Source organism: Apiotrichum porosum (assembly GCF_003942205.1).
Source record: "Apiotrichum porosum strain DSM 27194 chromosome Unknown scaffold_5, whole genome shotgun sequence".
In the NCBI taxonomy this organism is placed as follows: domain Eukaryota; kingdom Fungi; phylum Basidiomycota; class Tremellomycetes; order Trichosporonales; family Trichosporonaceae; genus Apiotrichum; species Apiotrichum porosum.
Window position 1 is genome coordinate 404,783 of NW_021167112.1, and position 15,226 is coordinate 420,008.

Below are 15,226 nucleotides of genomic sequence, written 5' to 3' on the forward strand. Positions count from 1 at the left end.
CAATGGGAGTACAGTGTGTGTACGTATATTCTGGTTACACTGGGCCCCCTAGTTTAGCCCAGCATTCCGCTAGTGTTACCCAACTTGAGGCGACAGATGTCGAGCATATCCCCCGCCCGAATGCGCTCGGCGGTAGTCTTGTGGAGGGTCTGTTGAAACCTGACAAGGAGACGGCGCAGCTTCCAGATCTCCTGGTGGCTGGTGAAAAGGGCACGTTCAAACTCTTCGAGGCAGGTGTCGAGGTAGTCGAGGTGCTGGAGTTGGCGACGGAGTCGAGCGCCGACCTGAGGGGGTCCGGGCGGCGCACTGCGGTGGGCAACTGCTTGACAGGTGATGATCATGCGGCGGTGGTCAACACGACGCTTCAGGTCAGCGAGGTCGAGCTCTTCGTCGTCGATGCGTGAGGTTTCCTGGATGATGCGGCCCCGCAAGAGATCGCGGAGTTCCCTGTCCTTTGCCTCCTGCTCGATGATGGCATTGTGGACTGTAGTTGCTTCGAACAGGTCTCGCCGACGAGCAACGAGCTGTATGGTGGTTTCGGCTGGAGTCTCCAGGCAAGCAAGTAGGTATGTCAAGAAGTAGATCTGTTTGTCAGTTCTCAGCTCGGTCCGAGAGGCATAAACTTGCATGGTTTCTGATACACAGCGGGTGACAAGGGGAGCGAGACCTGCCATTGCTCCTAGATCGGTGAGAGTGTACCGAGTGTGTGGGGACGGAGAAGCCTGTCAATGGGTCAGCTGAAGAGCCGCAGGGTGCAGTACTTTGGTGCTCAGCGTCAAGTTGCTCGGTCGTCTCTTCCGCTGAGTCGGAGACGACGATTGGGGCCTTGATAACGGTCACCATAGTTGTTGTTTTCAAGTTGATGAGAGAGTATTTGTGAAGAGACGAATGTTTGCCTGACAGGAAGATCAGACGCCATCAAGAGCGACATGCCGCTGCTGATCAGTTTGAGACGTCAACAAGGGCGCACTAAACGGCGCCAGAACTGCGCACGTTCCCACTTTTGAGGCATGCTAAGCACGCAGGACTGAATGAAGAAGTGTAGAGCATATGGCCATCTTGGACCGTGTTCATGTGGCGTAAGGAATGCTGAGCACTCCGTCAAGGGCGCGGTGGACAAAGTTTTGTTTTGCATCAAAAGCGCTATAAACAGGTTTAAAGCCACGATATTCTATAAACTCCCCCTTCTAAGAGCGAACACCCCAGAGGCGGTCAATCTCCTCCTCGCAGTCCTCGACGAGCTTTTCGATGGTGTGGAAGAGACGAATGATGCGCTTGGCGGGCCCGTAGCCGTGGCGGTTGAAGATGTTCCACTGCTCCTGGATCCCCTGGTTGTGCAGCTTCATCTCGCGCGCGTAGATCCTGGCAGTCTTTTCCGCCGAGTCGACATCCTTGACAAACTCGGCCATCAGCGTGCTGCGTGTAGCCAGCAGGCTGGCGGACCTGCCGCGGGATACACGGTTGGAGACGGACTCGACAAGACGGCGAGCCAGTGCAGCTTCGCTTTGGGTCTGGTCCACAAGGGCATTCAACGCGTCGGTGTGCTTGAAGGAATGGACAAACTGTTCCTTGTGCATCTCGACCATGTGTTCCGTCATGTTGATGAGAGCTACACGATCCGCACGCTGAACATAGTAGGCATCGAGGATGGCACCACCATGGGGAACAACGAAGCGGCCGTCGGGCAGGCGAAGGCGGTTAAGGAGCGTTTCGAGGCGGTGGACCTCCTCCTTCCAGGATTTATCGTCCCGCTGAAGAACACCGATGATACGAGCTTCCCACTCGTTATGCTGGAAATGCTCTTCCTCCTCAGACTGGGTGTAGTGGACGGGGGCGGCAGCCGGGCGGGTAGTCGGACGGGAGTCGCCGCGGGGAAGGGGAGCCGAATTCATTTCAATTAAATAGCTGATACTCAGTTTCTGCGAGCGTGGGGTGGAATCGACAGAGGTACGTACCGTACTGGTCTTGGCTGGGATGAGGTAGAAGGAAAATGACAGGTACGTCAAGTCAGGTACTATGAGCTGAGTCGCTGAGCCGTTCAGAAGAGTCGATATATGCGGGAGGATGACACTGTTGGTGGGTAATGTGAGAGCCAAAGGACAGTCGATGCAGGCCTTGGTGTGGACGGGGTTCTAGGTGGTTCAGGCGGTGACGGCAGGAAGTTAGCGGGAGTGAGAGATAAAGCTGTCTGGGATTTCTATCCAAGAAACGTTCGCTTATTTATCCCTTCTGATGGACAATGATGGTGATCAGTGCCACACTTCTAAGAAGGACGGTGGCTGGAATCCGAGTGGTTCGTGAAGGCGGTCCCATCAGGAAATTCACTCTAGAAGGGGAAATCAACATACTCTGGCCTCAACAGGTGCCAATATTCCAGCTTCCATTGAGCACATACCGTGTGCATGTGGGGCAGGAGAAGATACAGCAAGACGTTTGTTGTCCGGGGCCTCAGGGGCCTGGCGGCTGTTTCACATCGGTGCCACAGCCCAACTACTTGAGCGTCCTTGCATACATTCGGCTACACAGTTTAGCTGGCGAAAGCAGGGAGGGGTTCCAGGACTGGGGTTGGTTTGATGCTCAACGTCTCGTCCTCTCAGCTGCATGCACAGCCATGTTAGAAGACGTGAAAGCCAGGGGTAGCCGACTCGACAGAACGCTGATGGGAAGCGGGCTGTGTTCTGCCATCAGAGAGGATACCGCGGTGCTTTGATTGTTCGTCTATCCCGAAAGAGATCTCTTCCCCTGGCTACATTGGTTCCTCAAACTCACGAGTCGTAATGAAGGCTCTATCGTCATAGACAGGGCCACGGCCGGACGGAGTTTTATCGCTTTCTCCTCAATATTGTTCATTCTGCATGCCGGTTGATGACCCACTGGGTGTTCCAGGCGCCGCCATCTGCATAGCCTCTCCTATGACTGGAGGGTAGCTATCTTCAATCCAATAGTAAAACAATGCCAGGAGACGTGCCAAGATGTCTCGGGCAGGAGGGGTTAGGAATGAAAGCGGCAAGGGGCAATGAACGACAGTATCGTTCACAGTCATCGAAAAGGTGAGGTATGTATGTACACACGTTGATGTGGGGGCTTGGCTACGTTGGTTTGATTGTGTCGTGTCGGCTATGCCGTGCTTCTTGGTCCAGCCGTACGCATTCCCGAGCGTAGCGCGCTCGCAGTGTTCCTCGATCTAGCCCACATGCTCGTCATGATCTTGATTGAGATCCACGGATGGATGTCGGTGTTGGTGTGTCGACGTTGTTGACGTCATTGTCGGGTTGCCTCTGTGTGTGTAGCAGCGGCCGTACACTCGAGGAACCGAGGTGAATCTCACAGACCACCCCACCGACCCATGAGACAGACAAGGATCTTGTCACCGACACATTAATGCCGTCACGCGCAGGACTGGAGAATTTGTGGAATCGACCCTGTAAATCAGTTTAATCGGGGTTTATTCGCAACTTGTTTGATGGTGAGGAGAGCCTGAAGGCGTGAATGAATCGAGCGACACCTCATGCACCATGCCCACCATGCCCACCATGTTCCCCTCTCTCTCAAGCTGACGGGCTGAGCACCGCTCGGCGCTTCGACACCGAGGTGCTGGCCACTCTGCGGATAGAGTACGGATAGAGAACGGATATATCCAAAACAGCCTCCTCGGGCCGATATTGGGGTTGTCATCCTCCCACAGCCCACGCACGGGGTGAGACGCGGGCGCGCGCGCCTCCCCACCGCATGACGCAACGCCTCCAGCCGACGGCCCACCACACAGTGTACCAACGTCCCATGCTATTATTGGGGTTGCACCATGATGCTGTATCTCTTAAAACCTCCCATCACTTGTGTGCCGTCCTCATACCCCCCTCTCAACTCCTCTCCTAACGTCTCACGCACCGCAAACATCAAACACCATGGCGCTCCCTCCCCCTTCCAGGCTTGGTCGTTATCGCATCCTGTCGCCCAACTGCGGCCTGCGCGTGTCGCCGCTCCAGCTCGGTGCCATGAGCCTGGGCAACGTTTGGGACTTCATGGGGCCCATCACCAAGGAGCAGGGCTTCGAGCTGCTGGACAAGTACTATGACCTCGGTGGCAACTTTATCGACACGGCCAACACGTACCACAAGGGACAGAGCGAGGAGTGGATTGGCGAGTGGATGCAGAAGAGGGGCAACAGGGACGAGATTGTGCTGGCTACCAAGTACACGTCCAACCCGTTCAACGGGCTTGTGAGTTGCTGCACTCAAAAGGTTGCGGTGGTGAATCTGACACCCGCCAGGTGGACCAGCACCCCATCCAGGTCAACCTCGCGGGCAACTCGCTCAAGTCGATGGTGACGTCGCTCGAGCACAGCCTGAAGCGCCTCCAGACGACCTATGTGGACATCTTCTACGTCCATTACTGGGACTGGACCACGCCTGTGGCCGAGCTCATGCAAGGGTGAGCTGAATGACGCTGTGATACTGCTTCAGGGGCAAAGCTCACATCCATATCAGCCTCAACAACCTCGTCAAGGCCGGCAAGGGTGAGTCCAAACCTTTTGCACGCCGTTCGTGCTCATGTCGTCCACAGTTCTCTACCTCGGCATCTCGGACACGCCAGCCTGGGTCGTGTCAAAGTGCAATGCGTATGCGGAGGCCCACGGCCTCTCCAAGTTTGTCATCTACCAGGGACGGTGGAGCGCTGTCTCGCGCGACATGGAGCGCGACCTCCTCCCCATGGCTGCGTCGGAGGGCATGGCCATCGCCAGCTGGGGCACGATCGGCCAAGGACGGTTCCAGACCCGCGCCCAGCGCGGCAAGGCTACCGAGGGGCGCAGTGCCGGCGCCTTGACCGACCAGGACATTGCGGCGTCGGACGCGATGGAGAAGGTCGCCATTGAGCTCGGTGTCAAGAACCTCGCCACCATTGCGCTGGCGTACGTTTTCGCCAAGTACCCTTACGTCTTCCCCGTCATCGGTGGGCGCAAGGTCGAGCACCTCGAGTCCAACCTTGGCGCGCTCGACATTTCCCTCACCCCCGAGCAGGTCAAGAGCATCGATGCCGCCTTGCCGTTCGAGTACGGCGAGCCCATGTCCATGTTCGGCCTCGACCCGCGCGTTTGGGGATGGCAGCAGCACGCCCAGCTCCAGGCTGCTGGTATTGTCGACTACGTCAAGTGGCCTCAGGCCATTGACATGACCCAGGCTCGCGCGAGCGATGCCGAGGGTAAGGAGCGCAACCCGATTGTCTGAGGCGAAGGTTATTGGGGATCAGCAATAGCGGTAGGAAAATGAGTCTCTGTAGATGTGTGAATAGCACAGTCAGATGCAATGAGTAGGACTGCGCGTCGCTCAGAGATGGCAATCAGTGCAGTGTGTTCTATGGGGGTATCGCTCTGACCGTCTACTGGGCCGTCTTGGCCTTTTCCGCGTCCTCCTGCGCGCGCCTCATAAGCACCGCCGTTGCCCGGCGCAGGTCTGCGGTCTCCTTCTCGGTCGCCAGACCACAGCCGGCCCAGCGCACCTTGGCGTTCGAGTCGACGAGGAAGACGTAGCCGAGGAGCTTGTTCTCAATACCCAAGGGGGTGGTGATCTGTACAATGTCAGAAGGGTTCTCGCAGCTTGACGCCAACAATCCAGCTACAGCCGACTCACATCAATGTCGCTCCACTCTCCCGAGCTGACCATATATGTCGCCCAGCGGTCCTCGGAGATTGTGCGCTTCATGCTCGAGGTGAAGAACGACAGCAGCATCGACTTGAGGGGGTTGGCTTGGTGGTTGATCTGGAATGTTAGTCAGTGTACTCTCCCATTAAGGCGTCCCAGGCCGCCCAAGCCGGCATAGCATGGCACAGACATGCCCTTTTCAGCTCACCTGCACATAGTTGAAGTGAGGGGCTCCCTCCCAGTCCTCGAGCACCGGCTCGACAAACGAGTTGGCGTGCTCTTCGGAAATGCGCGTGTTGAGAATGGTCACGAGCGAGACATTGCCCTTGAACAGGTCGGTCGTGTGCGTCATCTTGCCGTTGAGGGCCTTACCGGTAAGGTCGGGGAAGTAGAGAGCGGCCTGTGGAAGAGGTGGTCAGCCACTGAGGGGGGGAGATGTACCTCATGTTCCCGCACTCACATCCTCGCGGATCAGAACTGGCGGGCCAAGGTAGAGCTTGCCGCCGTTGTGTTTGCGCGCCAAGTTGTAGTCGTGAAAGTATCCTTGCGAGGCCTCCTTGATCCTATCGCACAAGGTCAGTAACCCAACCCACATGCACAGCCAGAACGGTGTACGCACAGAGCTCGCCTCTTGGCCTTGTGCCTCTCGGCATCGAGCAGCTCCTTCCTCTTCTGCTCGGCCGACTTGGGTTCGGAAGTCGGGGCAGAGTAGACACCCAGTGGACGAGCGAGTGGTGGCACAGGATAGATGGTACCATTGTTGGCCTCGCTCTTGACGTCCTTGGCCTTGCCCTTGACATCGGCGGCGGCGGGTGTAGCAGGCGTCTTGGATGAGGACGCCTCGGACGACGACGCGAAGCGCACTGCCGCTGCCAGTGATGGGCGAGAGACCGGGGGTACGGCGACGCGAGTGCGTGCGAGAGCGCGCAGCGGGAGGCGGGCAGACATTATGGTGTGTGGTAAGAGAGTGTCGACACGCAACAACAACCAGCGATCTATATCGCAACCATGGACTTTTCCGACCCGTCTCGGACTATGCGGAAAAGTGCCGTAATTAACTTTGTAATAAGACCCCCAAGTCTATTACCAATCAGTTGTAATGCGGACAATCCACACATCATTATTTGACCGTATCAGTCCTTCCTTTCCTCCATCTTCCGACTTTCTTAGGATCGTTGTCCGACCCGTTGAGCAACACACTTTACACGGCCAGCACGGTCCCACGCCCATCCTCTACCCACATCACGACCACCCCCGGCACTCGCGTTGGATTCATCACCCGTCCTCGCCCCACGTTCCCCTCTCCCCCCGTCCTATCCCTCCCCGCACACCGTTCACGCACAATGGGTGGCCTTGGTCCGTCTCTGCGCAAGCAGCTCAGCAAGAGCACTATCCAGGAGACTATCGCCGCTCTGAGCACTGGTGAGGGAAGCACGCCCCTCTCGGCGTCGGTCAAGTCGATCTCGTTCAGCTACGTCGCCAGGAACTCGCAGGTGGCCCCTCGGTGAGTGTCGGCGATGGCCTCGTGCCATTCGAGATGTCGGTTGTCTTGCGGCGCCGTAAGGTTCTGTTCGGGCTGTGTGAACCTATAGCCAAAAAGGAAGACGACGGCAGGCGCGCTCATGCCCTATGCCTTGACACCACTCTGACCCGCGGTACTGACTCTTTCTCCAGCAAGTTCCTCGGCCAGATCGCGCCCAAGATTGCGTACAACAACCCCCAGCTGCCGTTTGTCGTCCAGCGTATCCCGGACCCGCGCGTCAAGTCGCTCGACCCCAACTCGCCCCACAAGGGCGCCGAGTGGATCGAGGGCATGCCCACCGCTTCCATGACCATTGCGTTCCGTGAGTACATTCAAAAAGAGAGGAGGAAGGAAGGGGCTGGACAAATGGCACCTTTGTGTCTGTGGATCTTGCCTGGACTTGTCGTCGATGAGAGAAACGCTGCTAACGCTGTGTCTTCTCTTTCCTTCCCAACCCTCCTGGGCCGACTGGTACTTCTCCTGCATCCCGTTGTCGAACGTGTACCGCTGCCTTTCAAACATGGTTTCCGCCGTTTACGCCTCTCCCCTCGCTGCCGCTTCTCGTCCTCGTCCTCGTCCACCCACAGACGACCGCGCCGAGCACACCATCCCGCTCAGGGCCATGTCGTACACGAAGATCTGGGACGCGCTCAACGCCGTCGCGGGCGAGGGTGCGCCCGGCATCGAGGCCCCATCAGCATAAAGAAAGAAAGAAAGAAAGAAAAACAAGACAAAACACAACCACCACCTCACACCTCACACCCTCCCCCCCACATAACACCACACGCACACGCCCCCCTCCGGCTCGGGATCTTAGATATTAGCTTGTAGCAGGCTCTGCCTCGGACGTCTGGACCTTTGCGTGGTTCGTGATGATGCATGCTTGATATGGACACAAGACAAGTACAGGAGTGTGGCGGTGGTGGTGTGGATTGTGGTGGAGTGTGTGGGGGTAGGCGATATGCGGGGTACCTATGCACGTGTGGTATGAAATGCAGTTGAGAGACAAAGGGAGAGAGAGAGACAGAAAAAAGAGCAAGGGCCTAGGCGTTCTTGCTGAGGAAGTTGTCCATGGACAGCTCGGCGTACTCGTCTTCGGGGGGCAGGTCGTCGAGCCCCTCGAGCACCTTTGAGAGAGATCCTCCAGTGGCAGCGGCAGCGGCGTTGGGCGCGTGTTTGCGGGGCTTGTCGCCGTCGGCCGAGACCTGGAACAGGTCGAGCACTTCGCCCGTGTTCATCGATCCAAGACCGGCGTTCTGCTGCGTGACGACCGACGAGGCAATGTTGAGCTTGAAGCGCTGCAGGCCCATGATCTTCTCCTCGAGCGTGCCGCGCGTGATGAGGCGGTAGACGTTGACGACCTTTTTCTGGCCCAGGCGGTGCGCGCGGTCCATGGCCTGCAGGTCCTTCATGGGGTTCCAGTCGTGGTCGACAAAGATGACCGTGTCGGCGCCCGTGAGGTTGAGGCCGAGACCGCCGACAGAGGTGGTGAGGAGCAAGACGTCGATCTTGGGGTCGTTGTTGAACGTCTCGACAATGGCGTGGCGCTTGCGCGGGTCGGTCGCGCCGTCCATGCGCATGTACGTCACGCTCGGCATGTGGTTGCGGAACAGGTCCGTCTCGATGAGGTCGAGCATGGGCCGCAGCTGGCAGAAGATGAGCACGCGGTGCGAGCCCGTGAACGGGCCCGAGCCGTCGAGCCTGTCGCCGCCAGCGGGGACGGTGCCGAGCCCGATCCCGCAGTCCGTGAGGAGCTGCTTGAGCGCCTCGAGCTTGGGCGCGTGCGAAATGTCGTGCAACGAGGGCACCTTGCCGAGCTTGTTCTCCACTGTCGCGAGGGCGGACGAGTTGTCGCGCAGGACAAGCGCCGGGTGGTTGCACAGCTTGCGGAGGTACTGCAGGCTCTGGAAGACGTGCTGCTGGCCCTGGGGCTTGCCGTCGTCGGCGCCGCCCAGGACCTCGCCGGCCTCCTCGGCCGCACTGCTGCGGGAAAACTCGTCGTAGAGGGCCTTCTGGACGTCGGACAGGTCGCAGTAGTAGTCCTGGATGATCTTGGGCGGCAGGTCGTCGAGGACGTCCTCCTTGAGACGGCGGAGGAGGAAGGGCAGGACCTGCTTATGCAGCGCCTCGAGGGCGGCCGTGGCGGCCTCGCGCTCCTTGGGTGTCGCCTTGCCGTCGCGGTCGGCCAGGATGGGCTTGGAGAACCGGTCGTTGAACCCGCGCTCCGAGCCCAGGAAGCCCGGCATGAGGAAGTCGAACAGCGACCACAGTTCGAGCACATTGTTCTGGATGGGCGTACCGGAGAGCAAGAGGCGGTGGTGCGACCGGACCTGCTTGACGGCCTGGGTGAGCTTGGTCTTGGGGTTCTTGATGACGTGGCCCTCGTCGAGGACGCAGTACAAAAAGTTCATGCGGCCCAGCTCGGCAATGTCGTTGCGCACGCTCTCGTACGACGTGATGACAATGTCGTAGCGCGACAGCGTGGGGCGGAGCGCAGCGCGCTGCATGGCGTTGCCGACATACTGGATCGGCTTGAGGTCGTCGGTAAACTTGAGAACCTCGTGGTACCAGTGTCCCGTCAGCGTCGGCGGGCAGACAATGAGGGTCGGGAGGTGTGCCGAGTCGACGCTGCCGGTGAGCTTGTGGCGCGCCGCGCGCTCGTGGTGCATCGAGCCGACGATACAGATCGTCTGGAGCGACTTGCCAAGACCCATGTCGTCACAGAGGATACCGTGGAGCTGGTACTTTGCCAAAAACGCCAGCCACGAGACACCATCCTTTTGGTACTGGCGGAGGTCGGCCTTGATCTCGATCGGCAGAGCATACTGCTCTGCGCGCGAGCCGTCCAGGAGCTGGGCGAGGAACCGGCGTTCCTCGTCACGCTTGGCGAGGAGCTCGGGCGAAAAGCCAGGTGGGTCCGGGATACCGGCCTCGAGAGGCACCATCTTGACGAGCGAGGCAAACGTGCTCGTGGCCAGGAGACGGACGCTCTCGTCCGAGTCGGACATGCGACCGAGGATCGGGACAATGAGGAAGAGCACGTACGGCAGCGCCTTGATGTCGAGGAGCTTGATGATGTGGTGGATCGCCTCGACGGCACCTTGGCGCGAGTGCACGCGCTCGGCGTCGCCGACAAGGGGCACGAGGTCGTCGACCACGACGCGCATCCCTTCCACCGTGGCGACGTTGCACAGTGCGGCAAGGGTACGCGCCGCACCGTTGCGGACGACCGTGTACGCCGACTGGAGGGCAACGATGAGGGGCGGGAAGAGCGATACGAGGCGGTGGTGCACACCTGCGTCGAGGTCGGGGGCCACGAGGCGGAGCGACGTGAGGCTGTCGACGAGGTCCTGGCCACCGCCGGCCACGTCGCCCTGCGGCACAAGGCGCGCGTCGAGGGTGACGACGTCCTGCTGGGCAAACTGGAGCGGGGCGGAGATACACTCCCAGAAGCGGGGGACAGTGTCGAAGAGCGACGGGCCAAAGCGCTTGGCCACGGCAGCGAGGGCCGCAAGCGCACCGCGACGGGTCACCCGCGCGGCAATCTGCTCCTCGGTCTCCTCTGGAGCCTGTGCTGCACCCTTCTTCGTCGTCGGGGCCGCCGGCGCGTCCTTGAGCGACAGGATGCCGTCGGCGTTGGTCGAGAAGACCGGGGTGACGCTGACATCCGAGTTGAGGAACGTGAACAGGTTGCGGAGCACCTTGTCGGTCGGGTTGACGGCAGCGGTAAACTCGGGTGAGCAGCAGTATGCCACGAGCGCACCGACACTGTCGGCGGCGCCGGCCTGGAGGAGCGCAGACTCTTCCTTCTTGACGCCGTCCATGACGGCCTTGACGACCGGTCCGAGCTTGGGCGGCATGGTACCAAGCGAAATGAGCGCGCCCGCCACGCCCGCGGCCACCTGGATGTCCAACCGCTCCTTCATGGCCGAGAAGAAGCCGAGAGACGCCAGAACCTTACGCTGCCTGTCGCGCAGGTTGGCAAGCGCGCCCTTGCCGCTGGGGCCCTTGAGCAGGCCGGTGAGAGCCTCAAACGTGGGGCCGACGGCACGGCGCGCCGTGTCGAGCGTGAACGCGTCGGGGCCACCGAGGGGGTCCACGCGCGAGGGGAGTTCGGGGATACGGTCCTTTTTCACCTTGCCCTCGGTGGTAAAGGCGGTGAACAGGGCGCGGACCTCGGAGTGGACGCGGTTGAGCATGGTGGACATTTCAGTGTAGGTCGCCCGCGGGGCAAGGAGCGGGATGAGGACAGACCCCAGGTCCGAAGCCCGTGCGGCGTCGGGCGAGGCGACGGCCCACTCGCGCACAATCTTGGTGGCGATGAAGATCTGGTGCGCGCACGCCCCGCCGAGGTACCCGCGCACAATGGCGAGGTCGTCAAACGAGTGCATGTGCTGGCGGAGAAGGGCGAGCGCCTTGGCGGCCGCAATGCGCGTCTCGAGAACTGTGTCGGTTGACACCAGACTCATGTCGCCGGCAAACATGGCCTTGTCGACGTCGTGGCCCCGCACGCGGCGGCCGACGAACAGTGTGTCGTCCAGCTGCGAGCCAACGGGGGTCATGACAATGGCGTACCAGTCCTCGATGCTGGGGCCGACGGTCTCGTCGAGGTTGGTCTCTGAGAGTGCCGCCGCGAACGCCTGCGCAGACAGCTCGCGGATGTCGGCACGGTCCTCGAGGACGAGGTTCTGGAAGAGAAGCGACAGGACGTCGGCGCGGATCCAGTGGCGCGGGAGGGCGGGGACGGTGACGAGAACGAGGAGAGCCTTGGCCACGGCAAGGCGGACGGCGGCGATCGGGTGGCGGATGAACGCGTAGATGCGCGAAATGAGCGCGTGGCTGTCCACGCTCTGGGCCATGAGGGCGATGACCTGCTCGTGCACCAGCAGAGCGCCGAGGAGGTCCATGACCGCACCGGTACTGCTGCCGAGCTCGTCGGTGCCCTCGCCGAGGCAGCCCCAGAGCGTGTCGACAATCGAGTCAAGCTCGGCCAGGGTCACCAGCGAGGATGTGATGGGGAGGAGAGCCGAGGCGGCCACTGTACGCACGTCGTCGTCGGCGTCGCGCAGCGCGAGAAGCGTGCAGGCAACCACGTCGTGGATAATGGGCTGGGGGTCCCGCACTGCCACCTCGTACTTGAGACCGAGCAGACCAGCATGTCGCAGCTCCCACGAGAAGCGCTCAGCACGAGGACGGCCCTCGGCTTCTTTACCGCGCTTGGCCCATGGCTGGTTGACCATCTGGACGAGGGCGGCGTGCACCTCTGCGCTCTCGTCGACGCTCTCAAAGCGGAAGAGCACACCGAGTGCCTGTGCGGCCGTCTCGCGAACGGGTGCCATGACTGTGTCGCCTACGAAATCGCCAAAGCGGTCGAGCGAGACGAGGACGAGGAGGCGGCGAGCGAGCGCACTGAGGAAACCAGGGTAGCCAACAGCGAGGGTCGAGCCGGTGGAACGAACGACCTCCATGAGGCCGAGGGCGGCGCCGTGGCGCACCTCCCATGCCGGGTCTGTGAGGGCTGCAGCGAGCTCGACGACGACAGCCGACCAAGGCGAGTGGCGGTGCGCGTCGAGTTTCAGCACCTTGGACTCGTGCGGCTCGACGGCGCCCCCGCCAGCTGCTGCTGCGGCGGCGGCGGCGGCCTTCTTCGCTCCGGGGTCAATGACGACCGCCTCGTTCTTAATGTCGGGCTTGACGTCTGCGTCCGGTTCAGACTTGATGTCGGGCTTGACGTCGCGCGGAGGCGTGTTCTTGGGTGTTGTGCGGGGTGTGTTGGGGTCGGAGCCTGACGCAGCCTTGTCGTTGAGTCTACGCATCTTGTTGGCTTCTTCGACCATGTTGTTGCCCTTTTTGCGCTTGAGCATGGCGATCTGGCGCGCCGACAGGCCCTCAAAGAGGTCCACTGGCGGGCCGGACGGTGCCGAGGGCGGTGTTGACGCACTGCCCGCCACGCCTTCCTTGTCGTCTGCGTCGTCGAGCACCTTGTCCATGTCTCCGCCGAGGTCGAGGCCGCCACCGAGACCCACTGCTCCCATCATGGCCTTGCGGCGCTTGGCACGGTCGGCAGGTCCAGGCTTGGCAATGTACTCGCGGCCGGCTGACGCGAGCAGGTATTCGCCACCAACGACTGTAGATGGCACATCGAACGCGCCGTCGGGGCACGGGATGGGGCATGGCTCGTCGGCGACAGCACCTTGCCATGCCGGGAGGACCTGGGCAATGAGGCCCAGTGCGTTGGCAGCGGCATTGCGTGTCTCGGAGCTGCGGGATCGCAAGAGGGGGATAAGTTTGGCAATGGTCTCGAGGGCGTCGGGCCATGCGTCGTCGGGTGGCAACGAGGAGAAAGTCTTGAGGGCGACGTCGGCGAGCTGTTTTGCTGCTGTGCGGCGGACGAGGGTGGACGTGCCCGAGTCGAGGAGTAGGATGAGCTTTGACATGGTGGTGGTGGGTGTGGAAATATATTAGGTGGTGGTGGCGGGGGGGTCGGAACGTTGACGGTGTGGCCGACCTCCACTCTGTGTTGAGAATTGAGGGTTTATAGATTAGGCGATGGGAGTATATATATATATTTCAATTTGTGTGTGTGGCGGCGACTTTGCCCAGCGTGCCAGCGTACGCGCGCGTGCAGAGAGCCGAGAAGGGTCGGTTGGGGGGGAAAAGTTGGGCTCTGTCGCTCATCGCGCGCGGCGCTCCATATATCCATCTCTCGGCGGGACCAAATTTCTCTCTCCACCCGGCCACATCCCCCCGCCCTCGTGCAATCGTGCCTCCCAATCGCACAACGGGGTCTCTCAATTTTTATCGCCGCGGCGTTATGGTTTTTCTCAGGCCACGTTTGATTACTAGCATTAGGCTGTATTAGGAAAACGGTAATCGCAGAATAGAAATCCCCCGGCATTGTATATCGCCACCCGGCAGCATATTTGAATATGGCGATGCGGGGCCCGCGGCAGCCGCTCTTTACATGTAAACTACATGCTCTCGGGTCCGAGTACTCCGACTATGCCGATCATGCTTGAAAGCTTGAACTGTGCTCATAGATCCTCCGAATGAATAACATGATGCACAGAGTGACCAGGCAGCGTAGCGCAGCCAGGCGCAGCCAGGCGCTAGGGTATGTACCCAAACATCGACAACATCGAATAAACAAAGGACAAGCCGCGCGCGTATGTTAATTACCTATACGTAACGCTCTGTACCAACCGAACACAAAACGCGTCTACGCGTCCAGAACGTCCAGAGCTAGTGGCTGCAATTTGTGGGTCTGCGGTTGCCGTCCACATCTCCCAGCGACGACGCAGGTGCGCCATGCGCCACAGCGACGCGTTGTGCGTATCTGCAGGGGCCTCTGGCCTCTGGCCTCTGGGTGAGAGCGCGCAGGAGGAAAGAAAGCAAGTGGCGTTTTCAGACTCCCAGCGCGGTCGTGAAGCTTTCGCGCGTCCAGGGTGGGTGGGTGGCCGTTGGCCGTTGAGTCGCGCCAAGGAAAAGTCAAAGGGGGAGACACACGTCAGTGCGATCAGTGCCGAAGAGGCCGATGACAGGAGAGAGGGAGAGAGGGACGGGAGAGACAGGGAGAAAAGATGGTTGTTGGTTTGTATTCATGCATCCTTTAGACCCCTCAACCGTCCAAATGGGCCCAAATGGACTCTAGGTTTCGGCTATTGCTACCAGCCGCCCAATTGATGGCGTCCTGTACTGAATAGACTGGCTATCTCAACTTTTGGACACTGGACCCACGGCCAGGAAAGCCCCAAAGGACAAAGGCCCAAAGATCCAAAGAACTCTCTCTTTCCATTCAATAGACCCAAAATGGTAAGCCCAATGGCCAATGGCGAATGCCTTTGGGGGAACAGTGGTACAGTGGCCTAGCTCACTCAACTCGCTCAAGCGCGGCGTGGCGCGTACGCCAACCGTTCGGCCCCTGAGTGACCACGTCTGCGGGGGGGAGAGAGCAATCACAGGGGGCAGGGAGGGTGCATACCGTGGACGAACATCACAGGACGTACAGAAAGAGGCAGATGGGCGTGCGTTACCAGGAGTGCACCGGTGATGTTCAGGGGCAGAC

The 15,226-nt window shown here is 60.2% G+C and overlaps 6 protein-coding genes across 6 annotated transcripts; 2 read left to right on the forward strand and 4 right to left on the reverse strand.

The window, feature by feature from the left end:
* Nucleotides 1-53: 53 nt before the first annotated feature.
* Nucleotides 54-843, reverse strand: EHS24_007451 (uncharacterized protein; the record flags this gene model as incomplete). The annotated part of the gene is made up of 3 exons (XM_028622812.1): nt 54-584; nt 700-722; nt 762-843. The coding sequence occupies 3 exons, from the start codon at nt 841-843 to the stop codon at nt 54-56; spliced, it is 636 nt and encodes a 211-aa protein (XP_028476705.1).
* A 344-nt stretch (nt 844-1,187) lies between these two features.
* EHS24_007452 (uncharacterized protein) lies at nt 1,188-1,892 on the reverse strand (the record flags this gene model as incomplete). The annotated part of the gene is made up of 1 exon (XM_028622813.1): nt 1,188-1,892. One exon carries the CDS (start codon nt 1,890-1,892, stop codon nt 1,188-1,190), a length of 705 nt encoding a protein of 234 aa, XP_028476706.1.
* Nucleotides 1,893-3,905: 2,013 nt separating this feature from the next.
* EHS24_007453 (uncharacterized protein) lies at nt 3,906-5,225 on the forward strand (the record flags this gene model as incomplete). The annotated part of the gene is made up of 4 exons (XM_028622814.1): nt 3,906-4,220; nt 4,271-4,431; nt 4,488-4,516; nt 4,564-5,225. The coding sequence occupies 4 exons, from the start codon at nt 3,906-3,908 to the stop codon at nt 5,223-5,225; spliced, it is 1,167 nt and encodes a 388-aa protein (XP_028476707.1).
* A 151-nt stretch (nt 5,226-5,376) lies between these two features.
* ATP10 (Mitochondrial ATPase complex subunit atp10) lies at nt 5,377-6,587 on the reverse strand (the record flags this gene model as incomplete). Its single annotated transcript, XM_028622815.1, has 5 exons — nt 5,377-5,565; nt 5,628-5,756; nt 5,848-6,039; nt 6,100-6,202; nt 6,259-6,587. 5 exons carry the CDS (start codon nt 6,585-6,587, stop codon nt 5,377-5,379), a joined length of 942 nt encoding a protein of 313 aa, XP_028476708.1.
* Nucleotides 6,588-6,982: 395 nt separating this feature from the next.
* On the forward strand, nt 6,983-7,864 carry EHS24_007455 (uncharacterized protein; the record flags this gene model as incomplete). The annotated part of the gene is made up of 3 exons (XM_028622816.1): nt 6,983-7,143; nt 7,314-7,483; nt 7,749-7,864. The coding sequence occupies 3 exons, from the start codon at nt 6,983-6,985 to the stop codon at nt 7,862-7,864; spliced, it is 447 nt and encodes a 148-aa protein (XP_028476709.1).
* Nucleotides 7,865-8,204: 340 nt separating this feature from the next.
* On the reverse strand, nt 8,205-13,598 carry MOT1 (TATA-binding protein-associated factor mot1; the record flags this gene model as incomplete). Its single annotated transcript, XM_028622817.1, has 1 exon — nt 8,205-13,598. One exon carries the CDS (start codon nt 13,596-13,598, stop codon nt 8,205-8,207), a length of 5,394 nt encoding a protein of 1,797 aa, XP_028476710.1.
* Nucleotides 13,599-15,226: the final 1,628 nt, after the last annotated feature.